At 36.6% G+C, this 17,747-nt stretch overlaps 1 protein-coding gene across 1 annotated transcript; it reads right to left on the bottom strand.

Moving 5' to 3' along the window:
• Positions 1 to 282: 282 nt before the first annotated feature.
• Positions 283 to 14,542, bottom strand: APC7 (anaphase-promoting complex subunit 7). The gene is made up of 10 exons (XM_085950225.1): positions 14,403 to 14,542; positions 13,676 to 13,821; positions 10,684 to 10,856; positions 7,875 to 8,060; positions 5,467 to 5,681; positions 3,308 to 3,566; positions 2,925 to 3,121; positions 2,593 to 2,769; positions 1,260 to 1,467; positions 283 to 612 (listed from the first exon to the last, which is right to left on the bottom strand). Exons 1-10 carry the CDS (start codon positions 14,469 to 14,471, stop codon positions 485 to 487), a joined length of 1,758 nt encoding a protein of 585 aa, XP_085806351.1. The 5' UTR covers positions 14,472 to 14,542; the 3' UTR covers positions 283 to 484.
• Positions 14,543 to 17,747: the final 3,205 nt, after the last annotated feature.

Genomic DNA, 17,747 nt, shown 5'->3' with positions numbered 1-17,747 from the left:
GTTATAATAAGATCGCTTTGGTCAGATTATTAACAAGCAAAAGTCACCAAACCATAATTGAGCTACCTTACCTCCTTCAAAACCTTCTAGATGTTTTAATTAGCATCAAAAAGTAAAAGTACCTTAAAGAAATTATTAAGAACACATGAGAAAATAATGTAATGTAGATAAAACCTTAAAAAAATTTAAATCTGATTTTTCCTGCATTTTTGCAAACTTTCAAATTGCGATATCTCAAAACTATGTTTTTAGGGTTGGTGACTTTTGCCTGAACGGTGACGATACCATATGTAGAAATATCTGCTCATATACGAATGAATAACCCAGTCCGACTGAATTACTTCTTAGAATACAGTCGAGTTCTACGACGTAAATGCCAATTCAATAAATATAATATATATATACAGTTGACTTGTGTTTTTATCCTAAAATGGCAGCGATTTCGTATTAATCAATAATCAATAGTCATTTGGTTTTATTCATTTCACGGCACTTCCAGGTCCATGTCACTCCAAACGGCCTCCGTTTCGCTTTCCTCGGGGCCGTTGCTCGTGTCGCTAGGTACATTTCCATCGGTTACCAGCTCGTATGTGGTGTCGGCGTCTTCCACTCCTGAAAAATATACCTATTATTACCAATTATTACGTATAATGGTTTGTTTTAGGCAGGGGTAACATTAATTTTAAAAAAATTAACCAACACCATCTGCAATTTTTACTCTTAATTCAATGATCACAAATAAGTATGACAGACAAAATGTACACTATTTTTGTCAGACATCAACAGCCTAAATTCACTATGATGGTTTGGTTTAGGTAGTGTTTAATATAATTTTAAAATCTAACCAGCACCATCTGCAAATTATATTCTTATTTAAATGAAAACAAATAAGTATGGCTGACAAAGTTTAGTGTGCACTATTTATGTCGAATCTTAACAGCCTACCTCCACCCTTTGTCACTTATAGATAAATATTTTTTTTTTTTTTTTAGAATTATTAATAACCATGTCCTTGCTTTTTCGTACAAGGTGGTTGTTAGTAATTTTGAACAGTCACAAACACCCAGGCTTTGAGAAAAACACATAAATGTTTTTGTCATGACCGGGAATCGAACCCAGGAACTCTCGGGTGGAAGGCGAGCGCCTTACCAACTGCACCACGAGAGCCGCCTATAGATAAATATTGTTACTGTATATATAATTTAAAATATTTATTGAGATATTATATTCAATAACAAACATAATATGAGAAGTCTCACCGGGTTGCTGATCTGTAGGCGCGGGCTGTGGCGCAGGAGGTGCTCTATCTAATCTTGCGAGGGCATCCAAAGCTCTTCTACACCCCGGTTCCAAGGCTAATGCGGCTCCGTAATGCTGCAGTGCTCGTTCTGCCCCGATGGCACCGCCTCGCCTCGCCCACAGCTCTCCTAAAGCTTGGTGGATCTCTGCGTTGGGATATACTGCTAACTGTAAAATTGAAATACATCGCTCAAATTATTATGTCCAGCACTTATGTTGATTATTTCACAATCTCACTTTGAGATGTTCACGCGTGCAAGAGTTTCCGACAGTACATAACATCTTTTTGAAGAAATACACACAACCAGATGTTTTAAAAAATGACTTCTACGATACAAATATTCAAAACTAAATATTACATACAGGTATTTCAGCTAGACAAATCAATTGTCCATGTGGATTTATCAAACGTTGAAAAAACCTTTTGGTTGTGCCAAATATGGTGGCCGTCATTCCTTATTCCCTCACCTACCTCACATCCTTATTTATCATTGTCACAAGACCTGACGACGAGCAATTACGGGTCATAAAACGACTGTGATTGTGAAAAACATTCAGTCAGCTCAAGAGAAAGAGTGGGTGCGTGTTGCCGCACCACGTTATACAGTGATTCAAAAGTTACTCCAAGACAGCCGAGCACGTAGGCTTGTTAAAACTATCGAGCTATATCTGATAAGATACGAACGAGGAACGATACAAAACATATCTATTCGACCTCCGTTGCACTAAGTCTGTTACGGTTTGAGTGAACGTCGCATCTATATCATCCATCCTGAACTAATCACCATCTCATATAATATCATCCATAAAAAGTGAACCGTCCGTTTACCAGTGCGTGAGTGCGTGAACTCCGAACAGGCCCCAGCGCGCGCCAGCCCTCTCAACATAACATCCCTGTGTAACCCCCCCCCTAGATCCGTAATCCACCACCAGCATCACCTTCAAATTACAGTCCACTGCTAAAAGCGCCACCACCCTTCTTTAGAAGACGGAGCCTAAATATTACATTACGAACGTGAAGCTGAAAAAAGACTACTAAAACACTAATGATTAAATTAGTGATTAGTCATTTTGCATTAGATATCCATTTGATAACGGTGTTTTCAAACTACCCTATCTTTTTAGTATCATAATGACAAAGACATCTTTCGTACAAAGTCTATAGGCTTAGATCTCTATTTTTTGCATAAATTCTTTATTTTCGACCTTTGTATGACATTCGGGTCGTTATTCCTCAGTTCCTCACTTGTTCTATCTAAAGCGCGACATTTTAAAACATTGGAAAAATCAAACCCGTTTTTCTAGCAAGTCAATAGACATCTGTGAGTCCTCTTCCGTATCCAGCACCCTCGCGAGTGACAGAGTGGCCATCAAATGATTCTCATCTAGGGCCAGCGCCCGCTCCAGGAGTGTCTTTGCCCGGGCGGTGGCACCCGTGGCCCCTTCTCGTAGCAACACATTTGCGTACAGCTGAAAGAAACATAAAATAATTATGATATTCAATACCATATTATCTAGATTTTTGTTTGCAATCAAATCAAACCGAAAATCAGTCAGTTAAACTTATTTACATATAAGTGTATGATTCTGGGACTCCATGTCCGTAGATTATCGCATCAACTTACTGTAAGGGACCGCGGACATAGAGGCAGCTGCTTGCACGCGGTAACGGCGACAGCCACAGCCTCCCGCACCCTACGCAAGGCCAGGTGAGAGTCGACAAGGCCCGCGTACGCCTCATGCCGCCAGCTGGCGCCCTGCACCGCCTCTCGGAAGTGGGCTAGTGCTTCCGGAAACTTCTTCATGCCTAGGAGGATTTTACCTGCAAACGAATTGGATGAGATAATTAAACAATTTTTTTGTGGTGAGATTCATTCGAATTGACATCTTTTTGACTATGAATTTTCATATGAATAAAATTATCTACATCATTTTATATTTTGCAAACTTGTAACTGTATATAACTGTGGAAGTCTTAAGCAATGTAGGTCGAAAAAAAAATATTAACCTTTTAATAATAACGCCTCAACGTTTCTCGGTTCCAGTAGGCAAGCCTTCTGCAGGAAGTATGCGGCCCGTGGCAGTTTCAATCTCTCGGCGTGGACCTGCGCTAGGGCTATCCACTCCTCAGTGGTGTACTCGGAGGGAGGTATCTGGGACCATGGCATGAGCGGCGGAGCTCCACGCTCTCGAAAGTGTCCTTCGTGTGTCAGGCACGCTGCATACGCCCCCAGGCCGCGTGACAGGAGAGGTTCTTTTGAAAAGGCCTAAAATTAAAGTGTAATTAATAACAATTAGAATTGATTGCATATTGTGATAACAAATACATTCTGTTAACTGCGTGAACTGTGGACAATCAAAAGGGAACGTTACGAAATGTTACGATTAAAACAAACTTGATGGCAGTATTGATGGACCTCATTATTTAAAATGGAAGATTATAATTGTCATAATCACCCATTTATCATTAACATGACATGACATTCGTAAATCACATTAATAAACCCTTCAATAAAGTCGCATACTTCAATAATTCAGACTGGCGTCATGTATCACAAAATAAAATGCGCCTAAATCACCTCTGTTCGTAAATAATATACATGCATTTTTTTTAAGGATAATTCACTCTTCTTGGTAGTTCCATCATGGCTGAGGACCATGACCACCGTGGAATTCTGTCATCTTTTGAGTGACCAAGACTTTTCACCTCTCTTGATTCTCCGCTTCTTTCAGGGCAGAGTAAACGCTGGCCCCAATCAGTTCCTTCACTTGGTTACGTTTCCTTCCCTGGAGGCTATCCAGAACCACCAGTCTCTCCAGGTTATCCGGTCCGCGCCGAACAATATCTCCAAAAAACAGCAAAATCCATCTCAGACACATTGTCGAAAGCCACTCCTTTATATGTATTCTCTGGATGATTGACAGGTTCGTCCTGTGCTCTGTCCAAGAAATACAAAATATTCGGCGCCAACACCACATTTGGACAGATTTCAATTGCTTCTTTTCCCTTCAAGGTCCATGACTCGACACTGTACAAAAATTTGGAGAACACTAATGTTCGCGCAAGCATCATTTTCAATTCATTCGCCAATTGAAATTCCCCTATCCTTCCATTATTATAGTGGTTAGACATGAAGGATAATTATTATGGCTTAAAAACAAAATAAAATTTTAGTCTACACCAGGGGTAGTCAACCTGACCCTACCGCCCACTAGTGGGCGTTCCAACTTTCATGGTGGGGGGGTAGGGATTTAAAAAAAATTTTCATCATGTAAATTTCAGAAAATATACTATTTGTATCGCCCTAGCATAAGTTTAGTTCACGTTACATAAGTGAAACTAAATGAGGCTATAGTGCGACTGCAAACAAAAGAGCCTATTCTGGGATGAGGCTCGTTTGTTTACGGTCGCACTGGTCAGTACGCAGTTAGATTTAAGTAAAGTTACTTCCCTGCTTTATAAATCACCATTACTGTGGAACCGATGGGCGGTTAGAAAGTTTTACTACTAACAGAGATACAAAAATGGGCGGTAGGTATAAAAAAGTTGACTGTACATATAATTTAGCGATATGGATATGGATACATATAATTTAGAGAATATGGCATTCTTTATTGAAATTATGTAATTAACAACCATGGAAACAGTGGCGAAAGGAGGTAGGCTGTTCAGATCCTCCATAAATAGTGCACACTAAACTTTGTCAGTCATACGTATTTGTTTTCATTGAACTAAGACTACAAATTGCAGATGAATGAAAACAAATAAGTATGACTGACAACGTTTAGTGTGCACTATTTATGTCGGAAGGACAATCGTTGGACAAATTTAGTCAACCAGTGGTATCCAAGAGGTAAAAAACGTCCGAAATGATAAAGTTCTGTGGGAGTATGTAGCAACGCAACGTACGGGACCGAGAGAAGTGGAATTAGCTTGGAGAGGCCTTTATCCAGCAGTGGATAGATTCATTCTGATGATGATGATTTATGTCCAACCTGAACACCTTCGCCTGAATGAATAAATGAATGAACCTTCGCCACTAGTTTCCATGGTTGTTAATTACATATTTTCAATAAAGAATGCTACATTCTCTAAATTATATGTATCCATATTCAGTCATGAATACAAAATAATCCAAATTAAAAAGCAAAATAAAACTTCCTTACCCTCTGAAAAACAGTGATAGCAAGCGCGTAGTCTCCTGCCCAGTAAAGTATCTCAGCCAGCGTCACCAGTACCGTAGGACACCCCCGCAGAGGAGCGCCAGGAGCGTCTAGGGCTTCCAGCGCCCTCACGGCTGGGGCCCACTTCCTGGAGTGAGCTTGGGCACAGGCGTTAACCCAGGCTGCCATTATAGGGCCCCCTTCCCAGCCCGTTAGACCTAGGTAAAGGAAAATGTTGTGTGTGTATCATATTTAAATCCTGTTCAGTTGTTTAATTGACCATTTGACGGTTGTCACTCAATTGTGAAAACCGACCATTTCCGAAGTAACGTATACTACCAGCGATTAATGATTAATGATACCTGATCTGTGCCGGGAGATTTTGTGTGTATTTTGTATCTTTATACACTAACCAATCATATGCAAAATGTCTCATTTGGACCAGTATTCTTCCGAAAAAACACAAGTCTAACTAACGCCTGAGACTGGCATTCTGTCTTCAAAGACAGGCGAATAACTTCGCATTTTTTGTATGGCCGGCACTGTACACCCGGCCATATCCGCGAACATATTCGCTTTGGCACAGAATAGAATTAATGTGCAAATATATTAACCCTATCCGAAGAGAAAACACAAAGTACCCTAGATAGTGCATAGAATATCGACTTTATGTAAATTTAACTAATTACAAACGCTATGCATAGATGATATATAGCAGAATAATGATTAACATGGCCACGTGACCAAAAGTGTTGCCATTTTTTAAATTCTGAGTTTGTATATTTTATTAAAATACTTTGTAATAAAGTATGAAAACTGCACATTATAAATTGAACGACCTCAGCTCTGTTATCAAACTAGAGGTCAAAGGAATTGACAAACCAAAACGGAGCATAGTATCCGATAAAGCAAGAGAGCGCATCGAAAAAATGCTGACAGAGAGTTACGCAGGATGGAGCCACCTTTATACAGATGGATCCAAAGATCAGAATAGAGCAGGAGCAGCTCTTGTGATACCAGAAGTAGGTATAAACAAGAGCTGGAAGCTAAACCCAGCAATACCAATAATGACGGCGGAACTCATCGCGATAAACGAAGCAATTAAATACACTTTAAGCGATGATTTCTCGGCGCAATCCGCTGTCATTTTAACAAACTCCAAAAGCGCTTTACAACATCTTGCCGCAGCAAATCGCTCACATAACAGTAAAACCATAGCATACCACATCCTTGACCAGATCGAAGCCAAGAAAAATAAAGGAGGAGATCTATGCCTTCAATGGATCCCATCGCACATGGGCATTGAGGGCAATGAAAGGGCAGATGATCTGGCAAAGGAAGCCGGCTATTCAGGGGTACCATATAAGTGGATACCAGAAAACCTGGACTGGAATGAGGCTATAAAGAAAATGTGCCATAGTATGTGGATAGATTTTCACCATAGGGCATCATTAGAAAAGGGGAAATGGAGTAAGTCTACGATGAATGTCATGTTTTAGAGGACATTGTACATATAGCACTGCAATGCCCTAAATATGAAATTCACAGAGTACAGCTGCGAATTGCGGATATGAGAATGTTGACGAATTGAAGGGTGTCCTGGCGGTGGGTAAGACGGAAGAGTTAGGCAAAATTGTAAAGTTATTTAACAGAATAGGAGTGAGGACCTGATCGACGGATCCCCTTCTAGCAGAGAAGAGGCGATATGACAGCGAGTCGCAGTCAAAGCCTCGGTAAAATCGCAAAAAAAAAAATTGAATAATTCTAGTAATCTGCTGCTCGATTATCCAACAACTACTATAAACAGCTGTTTTTTTACTAGTTAAAGTCACAAAATCAAGTTCTATAATGCGCCGGTATTGAATGATTGGCACTTTCTTCATCGAATGATCTTTCAATAAATTTATATTATGAAGTGATCTTATATGTGTATATGCCCCACTGATAATTCCACCTAATGTTTTATTAGTTTATTGCACTTTTTACACTCACACGTCGAATGGCAACGGAAGTAAACTAGACATCGCGTAACCCGACAAAAAAAATTACAGTCCTGTTAAACCTTTTGTTAGTTAATACAGTTTTTTTCCACTTTCAATACCGAATATATCAAAATTGTCTGATTTTTAAACCCTGTTTTTTGGTATCGAAAAATGCTGATACCGGTTTTGTAATACCGGTATTGCAATCCCTAATTTGGTCCCTTCACAAACGATAGATAGAGAATCCGCTGTACAAAGACAGTATTTCAATAAGATGCAAAAATAAAAAAAACTCACTGGAAAGCGACCAGTGGATAGGGACAGGGGGAGAAAATTGTTGAAGAATGCCGTAATCTACCCCAAGTTGTCATGCGATAATGATTGATAATCAAAAAAAACTCAAGAGTATACTCAATAAGAACATCATACCTTCAGCCATCAGTGCGAGTACCTCTGGCGGTCTAACAGCTAAAGCGAACAGCCTCTCGGCAGCTTCCAATGCCAGCGGGCAGACTCTGAGGGCTTCGCGGTAGGCGGCGGCGGCTGGTCGTGCCAGGCAGCCCCGCTCGTAAGCCTGACCCAGACACATATAGATTTTGGCCGAGCGTTGTTTTGCTGGAAACAATTGAATGCCAACAAATTTACTACAAAGAACATTTGGGTGGTTCACAATAATTATGGATCAAGTCTAATTTTCATAAAATTCGATTTTTTTGTTTCAGTGGCTATATATCTATATTGCGTGTTAATATCACAATTGTAGCTCTACAATTTTCTGCATAAACGGCAAAACTAGTATTGATAACACATCAAATTGAATGTGTCCATTTTGACAGTTCCTTCAGAAGTATAAAGAGGTATTTGCTAACATTAATTTTCTAATATTAATAAAACCTGAATAATATACTTTATGTTTCGACTATTTATTTTAATTGATCCATGTACTATCAAAATATGGTACAGTGAAAACATTCCTGAATTTTACATACGGAGTTTTAACTTTAGGTCCAAATATCTCAGGATCCATTTTGATAGACTTGATCCATAATTATTTTAAACCACGACCTACCTACTGTTTTTTAACATGATCCGTAATAAATAAGTTATTAGAATACAAGTAGGTATGCATATTTTTGAAAAATGCAATATATTTTTATGCAACGATATTTTCTTCAAAAGATAATATTGGAATGACGTCTATATTTTTTTTATATATAGGAGGTACCTTGCAAACACTTAATTCTTCCTAATAATATCTGCATATTATGAATTTCTTCTTTTTCTCTGTTTCTCCAGATGGTGCAACGTATGCTTGTAATTCTGGTAGGTATTATATTAGGAGAGAAGTTTTAGTCAACAACTTCATACCATGCTCTTCAGAATCGATATCAAATGAAGTTTTGTAGGTACTTTAAAAAGTTATTGCCTCTGACGGCTTTGACAATTATTTCACGCAAATGGTTTTCTTCTGAATGTGTGAGTTTATGAGTTCTTAAACAATGTACCTACCTACATATCTGTTTACATTTAAATTCATCACGTTTATGAGTTTTTAAATGACATATTTGTTTACATTTGAAATGAAATTCATCACACGCAAATGGTTTTTCTCCTGTTTCGTTTTATGAGCTTTAAGATAATGTTGTGCCGAGCCTCCGTATAAGTAGTCAATTTATTTAAAAGGTTGTTCACCATTTTATATCTTTACATGTGTTTGAAGATTACTAGACTATCCCGCTTCAGTCCACTAAATTATTGATTATCCCCAAAGACGTTGATGATATAATATTCCAAAGTAGTTTTAAAAACTTCTAAATAACCAAAGATGAAGAAGATAGAAGGCTCGAGGTAGGCTGTTAAGATCCAACAAAAATATTGGACACTAATCTTTCTGAGTCACACACGTATTTGTTTTCATTGAGCCAAGACTAAAATGTGCCGACAGTGTTGGTTAGTTTTTAAAATATAATTAAACTTTGCGTTAAACCAAGCCATAATAGATAATAGTTAAAAAATATTCTTCTATCTGCAAAATATCTAAAACTGTGAAATTAAATCATACATAACTTTGGATATTTCATATATAGAATGATATTTTTATCTATAATGGTTTGGTTAGGCAGGCCTTAATGAATTTAAAAAAAAAAATGAAACAACAATATATCTGTGGGTGAAAGGAAGAGGCGATAAGACTTAAAAATCGAAAAATCAGTTAAAGAAGGCAAATGAACCATAATACACATAATATGCACAAATGAGAAAAAGAATAAGTCAAATCAACACCTTTGAATTACTAAATTCCGTACAGAAACATTGGAAATCCCATACAAAATGGGGAAAAAATTAATCTTCTTTTGGCTGTCCTGAAAAGTAGAGATTTAAGACTTAACGCCTTCTTCCTTTCGCACACAGATATGTAATAATATTATGTATTCTTAATCCAACAAAAACAGGTTAAGTATGAATGAAAAAGTGTGGAAAATTTTGTCGTATCGCCCAAAGTATACCAAAACTATTATGGTTTGGTATAGGCAGGGTTTATGTGATTTTTAGAAACTAACCAACACCATCTGTAAATTGTAGTCTTAGTTCAATAAAAACAAATACGTATGACTAACAGAGTTTAATGTGCACTATTTATGACGGATCTTAAAAGCCTACCTCCACCCTTCGCTACTGCCACAATGAGATGTGTGGTATGCTCCAGCAATAAAGTACGATGAGAATCGAGGTACATGTGCAAACAATGTAATGCGGTATTATGTGCGGGAACCTTATTTTGAAATACACCATTCCTTAGAAAACTAGTGTATAAAAAATGACTATGATGTAAAGTTTTGATAACCCATTCATGTATGTTTTCAAAACAATACTTATTATTTTAGTGTGAAAATGTTGATGAAAAAATAGAGAAACGTGTTAATTTGGTAATTTTTAATCATTCTGTGCGCATTTCACATTTTTCACGTAATTTATTTTATTCTAGAAATACCACCTGGCCTAGAGGTATGTATCCACCTAGTAAAATTTGGCTGGCATTGAAAAGGAATTGAAAAGAATTCACGCACTCGGCAGATATTTTGCCTAATTCATGAATTGGGCAACGGGCTTGATTTTCTCTTGAATGAATTTCACACATTCGGCGAAACATATATATTATACAGATTAAAATAATTGTTCTAACACAGCAACAATTCTTTCTTTGGTAGAGAAAAGGTAAGTTATTTAAAACCCTTACCGGGAATGCTTTGAAGTATATCGATGGAGGATTGTGTCTGTTTCATATGAACGTAGCAGATGTGCATTTTATACTTTATCTCCGTGTCAGACTGCCAGTCTTTGCTGCAGGCTGGCTCCTGTGGTTTTCCGCCTCCCCGAGGCTTCAAGATGGACTTTCGAAGCTGAATCGCTCTAAAAAAAACAATTCAGTACTTTCAGTTCAGTTTACCGATTATTGGTTATATTTTAACATTGTTTGTTTGTTTATTAGGTAGGTATATTTAGTATTTCTTACTTGCTAAATTTTTTAAAATTGACTACACATTAACTAGTTTTTTTATTCACAAACATTTCAAATATTCAAAATTTGTTTTTATACTGGATCCTTTACTTGAGTAGGTAATTAGGTTTTTACCTAGAAAAATGTCAGCAACGAGTGACCGTAACATTCAAACCGAAATGCAGAATGAAAAATAATAACCACCCCTAATTGGCTGAAATAAAATATCACCCGCCAATCGTGTTGTCTCACCTTGATGTGTCAATAAATAGAACAACACGCAATTGACCGTAGTTATGCAGAATGTAGACGGTCCGCAATAATGTTGAGCTGAGATAATGGCACTTTAGCAACAACATGATATTAAAAATGTATGTAAAATGTAGAATTGTAAATAGTATTTTATTTCAAGAATAATTTTATTGTTGTTTGGCTATTTTCAGCAGAACGTAGAGAAAACCTTCTCGCATCTGATCTATAGCTCTGTCTACATTTCAACACCTCCTACGTATAAGTCCGTAACTACAAAATGGAATTTTTCAGTAGTAGGATTTTAATAAATTTTAATGACACCACAATGTTAATTGTTAATGCTGAAATTGTAATTTTTAGTTGATTGATATAATATCTGTATACCAGAGGTAAACTATTGTAACTCCAAAAATCGTGAAATGGAGTTATTGTTATATTGTTACTTCATCACTTATCCTGCATACGTGGTAAACAGCTGTAACTCATATTACTCTTATTATAAAAGTTAAAAATTAAAAATGTCATTGTAACTCCATAACTATTAGAGGTAAACAACAGTAAGAAAACATACAATTCTTTTGATGAAACTTATAATCGAACTACAGCGGTAAACAAACAAAAAGGTTTTGATAAATAGATAAATTTTATCTTTTTCCATTCACGAATGCCACAAATTGAAAGTTCCAAAAATCACAAATTCGTCTCTCCTGTGAAGTTGTTTTTTTGGATTTACTGTAGTTTACCTCTGGTATACAGATATATTGACTGAATTTTTGTTTTTTCCAATTATCATTGTTGTATTATCTCTAAAATTATTTAATAAAAGGCAATCAAGTCAAAATAGCCAAAAACAAAGTTACTGCCTTTTACGTAGGAGGTGTCGATTTGATCACCACATTTTCCTCATCACTTCAACTTTTTCATTTTGGTTTTAACACCGCGCAGTTTTGCACAATATGCTTTAGGTTGAAAGCGTGTTACGTACCGCGTCTACTCTTCCTCGTAAATAGTTTTCAATTTTTCATGGGAACCACTATTGTCATATTCTTATAATGCCAATTTTAATACAAAGATGTAAAAAGTATTTTGAAAAAACTATAGTATCTACACAGAATATTTTTCATTTTGAATCCCTCAAAATTATAGTATAATATACTATTGCACATTTTTTGTGGAATCATTTAGTTGGAAATGTTTATGTGATGTTGAACAGAAGTCCATTGGTATTGGAGCTATGTGCGCAAGCACTTTCATCATGAAAAAAGGCTATTTTGAAACCGGATTGCGGCAGACAATCTGCAGGCTAAGCGTGCACTGCGATGCCCGAGTGTAGACAGGGCTATCGACTGTGTTAAAATAAAATGGATTTTTAATTTCGCAGACGTATATTGCATATTGCAGGAAATTAAATGTACTAAAATGAAACAGAACTGCGGAATCTACAAGCAAATACACTGTACTGTCTGACAACAAGAAATCGGCGATAACAGGAAGTCGCTGTAGTCGCATATAGAAGACTTTTCAGTGACGTACCTGTCATGGCGGCAACGCATGCTAGAGGCGTATTTAAATAATGTATCGGCTCTCCTTTTAGATGCAATTCTTTTTATTCTTCACAATAAGCCAAAGTTTACTAATAACAATTCTAACATCACTACTGATCGTTTTAGACATATTTTTATTATGAAAAGCTTCAAATTACGTAAATTGATAGAACCGTACAACACGGAGCATAAAATGAAATGATACATTTGGGGGCGTTCTTCATTTGAAAACGGAAGTGGGATTGGCTGCACTAGAGGGGATTGTTAGTTCACAGTTTTAACACGTGAACAAGAAGTTCTTGTTCGACAATAATTAACACAGTCTGTTACATAAGTTGTGGAATTGAATAGAGAAAGGAATCAATTAGTATATAGATGACGTGTCCATATTTTTGAAATATGTTTTTTTCTGTCCTTTGTTAATGTTAGGTACCTACTTAAATATATTATGTTCAATGAATGACATTAATATGGACGAAACATCTGGAAAAAAAAATGACTCACTTTTTTGTTGGGTCTGCCGAATGGCATAATCTGTTCTAACGCCATTACAATAAAGGTGATATTGCTGTAAATTCCTGATGCTTTTTGTCGGGTCTGCCGTATGGTTCAAATGGGTTCGCTCAAATGAACATTGACACTAGAAACACTGTTCTAACACCATTACAATAAAGGTGATATTGCTATAAATTCTCGATGCGTGATATCGCATAATGGAAATTGCGTGACGTCTACCTATACATGTGCGAATGTCACTATGCGCGAATTTACTTGCTAGCGAATTGATTGCGTTGTCCATTAATAATGTCATTGTGTTCAATACATAAAAAGATCTTTGGGGGGCCACAATCGTTGCTGGAAGCATACCCCCAGACTGATTAAATCAGCCCTGGTGATACTGGTCTACGCGATAATATGGTGTGCTAATACTCTACCTTCTGTAAACGGATTCAGCTTTCCTATATTGGTGTAAGTAGTATAAAGAGTCCCCATAATAGCAATACACCTGGAATGTCTCCTGCGGCGTAACATATTCGCCGTTGTTGTAATTGTTGTCGCTTATAGTTATCACCATCGGGGCCTAAAATAAACAAAAAAAATTAGGTAAGTATATGTTACGCCGAATGTGTGAAATTGCGTATTACATGAAATCGGCAAAATTTTGCCTACTTCATGAAAAATGGAAGCCCGTTGCCTTATTCATGAATTAGGCAAAATATCTGCCGAGTAGAGTAGTACTTAATACCAAAAACCTAACACAAATTACCTACTGCAACCCAAAAATAAGTAGGTTGTGTTTGGTTATTTTTCAGTAGGTTGCGTCAGGTTTTAGTTTGGTTTTTGATCCCAAAACACCTTAACCACAATGACGATATGGAGTACTATACAATTGCATCTTTATTTAACATTTTCAAAGTAACCATCGGCGCATGAAGACAAAATTAGCGATAATATTCCGCTTCACACATGACATTACAAAACTGACACGATTATTTAAGTTACAAGAGATGTTATTTGTTCGTTTATCACACAGAATTACTGCGCTGCATAATCTATAAATGAGAATGGTAGTAATATCACAATCTAATTATGAAAAACTCTTAAAATAAATTGACATCCTGACAAAAGATACACTTAGTACGCTTTGAAACATGTATTTACCAATGTGATCACGTTTGAATATAATTCTTGGTCAAATAGATTCTTGACATGCTTATGAAAGGACATCATTTTTACAATTTGTATGTGGGTATTTGCTAATAATAAAGTACGTTAGAAAATTTATGACAGTTGATGAAAATATAAGGTTATGTTTATGTTTGAAATTAATTTTTTTAAAAAATAAAATGTTATGGCAATATTACGCTTATCGTAGACAGTCGTGTACTATCGGATGTACACGAAATCGTCGACAGGAATAAATTAATTTAAACGCAAATTTATTTATTTACATATTATAATGAAATTTACAAATATAATATATATGTTCACAACGTCATGATATTAAAAACAAATAAATATGTGCCGTTTAAACGGCGCAAGCAATCTAGTAAAACTAGTAAAAGAGTCGATAGATAAAAAAATATTATAAAGCAGGTACATGGGAATATGCCATTTAAAACAACGTCCATTTAAACACACTGAGTGTATATTATAATATCAGTCGCCCTAAAGCTCAAATTGAGTTTTGACAGATCGACTTTTTTATTCGTTCGTTGATCAGTAGCAGAACACAGCAAACCGGCCGATGTGTTGCTCTAGGACTTTTGGACTTTTGGCTCGCCAATGGAGCGCCGGAATAAGAATTCGCAAAATATTGGTATCAATACCGGTATTCTATCGAAAGAAATGTACAAATATAATAGGTAGGTACCTACCTACCAAGTTAATGAAGTTCTGGTCAAAAAGCTCAATACTTTTCTCAGTTGTCTTTGGTCGTCAGTATGTATATTATATTAGTCTATGGATTCAAACTTCAAAAAAAGTTTGTCGATATCCTCGAAAAAAGAATTATGTCATTAAAAAAAGCTCGGATATTTGTAGTGTGTATGTATGCACGTTTTCAATTTATTCGTGGCCACTATATTTAAACTTACATCATCCACTGCATTTCATTTACAAACTATTTTATTAATCTAATTTGAGAAAAGCTGTCATCAATACCGGTAATCTTGACAAGTAAACAAGGTTTTAAAGAAATTTAAAACTTGCTGTCGGTATTAAATACCTAGTAGAAACAGATTATAGTGGTCAAGTGAAGGTCAGTCTAAGATCAGAAAAAGCTTCTTCCAGAACCAGGTGGAGTTACGCATTCTAGAATGCAACTCCACTGATGCATCCCCTGCGTTCAACTGTGCCGAGACGAGTGACCCAAGCCGTGGAGAACGATTCCCGACGGTCAAATCATCAGTCACCATCCTCATTTATAAGGTCCCAACAAAAAACCTTGGTTATTTTATAATACTCCATATTATTTATTCTTTAATCTAAACTCCATATCGTTTTTGTGATCGAGGTCTTTTGAGACGAAAAACCCAACACAACCAACTGTAACCCAAAAATTAGTAGGTTTTGGGTTGTTTTACAGTAGGTTTTGGTTTGATTTTGGGCCTCAAAAGACTTGATCACAAAAACGATATGGAGTAATTACGTACTATAATATCATCTTTACCTTATTTAGCAAAGTTTATAGTGAAATCACTTAAGAGCATACTTGAGTGAAACGGAAAATAATTTTCAACTATAGGTGCGACGAAATTTCGAACTGGCTGCCAATCGGAGAGCGAAAGTCGAGCTATGAACACATCAATTTGTTTTGTGATGGCGTCGGGGGAATTAATTCTTAAATCGTGTAAAGATGACTAAAAAACGTTACCCATTTACTTGAAAAAGAAAACATGTCAATGAATATATTATTATTATTACAAATAGAACAATAAACATAACACTAAATGGACGCATGTTGAATTTTTATGACAAATTATGTTTTGTTCTGCACGCGTCGTTTGCACATTCTTCGCGTCGCGCAGTCACTTTTATTTTAGATCGTGTCCCAGCTGAAGTATAGCCTTAACCATTGACATGCTCAGATGCCATTTCTTTCTCTAAAGATACTGTACTCTATTGTCTTTTTCAAAATTGATAAATGGACAATACCCATTGGTTTCTGAACTAAAAAATAAACCAAATCCTAACACAATCTACCAAGGCCTGTACAAAAACGATGCATGAGTGCGAGTGAGAAAGTATTCGGCACCCTTATAATCTCTGCGACACGCGCTAGAGTAAGATAAAAGGTCTACATATGTGTGAGTTAGTTTCCAAAAGTATCGCCGGCAAATCGTGGTGAATCGCTTCACGTAGCCTCGATAACCTGCGAGCTCGTGTTGCTAAAATTGCTATTTTTGTGTTAAACATAAAGTCAGTGGTAAATATTTTTAGTTAATTAAGTAGGAAAGATGGTTCTGTGTGTTGTATTAAAATATGGTAGCCGTACTGATAAGCAAGAAGATGGTATTACGTTTCATAGGTAAGTAGATACATGTTCGTGATAATTTATTTGTATATTATTATATATTTTAATATCAGTGACCTTGTGTTTCTTTAAAATAACTTAAATTATGGATATCTTTACCTAATGGTTGCATTTTGACCGCTTAAAAATACTATATAACGTAAAAAAATAGAAAATTATATTTTAATTCTGAGCGTCTAGTGTGAGCACTAGCGAAATGGTCTATGGTCTCGAACATTTGTAGACTAATGTGTTCGCTCGCCCACAAACCAAACGCACGGCACGCAGCTTCATTTAGCAATGCAACGGGTGGCGTCTAGATGTATCTATAGTCTATGCAATCTACTTATTTTTTGGATCACATTAAGCAGGGTACTCATTAGCGAGCTGTGACTTTGACTGTTGTAGAGTACAGCAACTAGTATGGACGCCCAATAATTGTCCCACTCTCGTGGTGCAGTGCGTAAGGCGCTTGCCTTCCACCCGAGAGTTCCTGGGTTCGATTCCCGGTCAGGATACACAAAATTTATGTGTTTTTCTCAAAGCCTGGGTGTTTGTGATTGTTCAAAATTACTCACAACCACCTTGTACGCAAAAGCAAGGACATGGTTATTAATAATTCTAAAAAAAAAAAAAAAAAATATGCGACCTATCGTTTGATGCGGATCAAAAGGAGGAGACCGCGAGGTCAGTGACGTCCCGTGGGGGTAGGCAGATTGAGCATCGCTTGGGGGCGGCAAATCGAGGAGAATCATTAGGTATACATATGTAGAAATAGCTACCTAAGCTTAGTAATAACGGAAATATCTTTCCATTAAAAAAATCAACTCACTGGTTGGGAACAAAATGTATTAATTAACATAAAAGGTTTAACAGAACTGTAATTTTTTTGTCGGGTTCGCGATGTCTAGTTTACTTCCGTTGTCGGACGTCATGTTCTTAATGACCAGCAATGAGACGTGCTGATTTCAGATACAACACATTTCTTAGAT

Source organism: Rhyacophila brunnea, unplaced genomic scaffold, assembly GCF_057557595.1.
Source record: "Rhyacophila brunnea isolate RB1 unplaced genomic scaffold, BYU_Rbru_1.0 scaffold_23, whole genome shotgun sequence".
Lineage (NCBI taxonomy): Eukaryota > Metazoa > Arthropoda > Insecta > Trichoptera > Rhyacophilidae > Rhyacophila > Rhyacophila brunnea.
The sequence above is the reverse complement of the archived record's forward strand: the minus strand, read 5'-3'. Positions and strand labels throughout refer to the sequence as shown.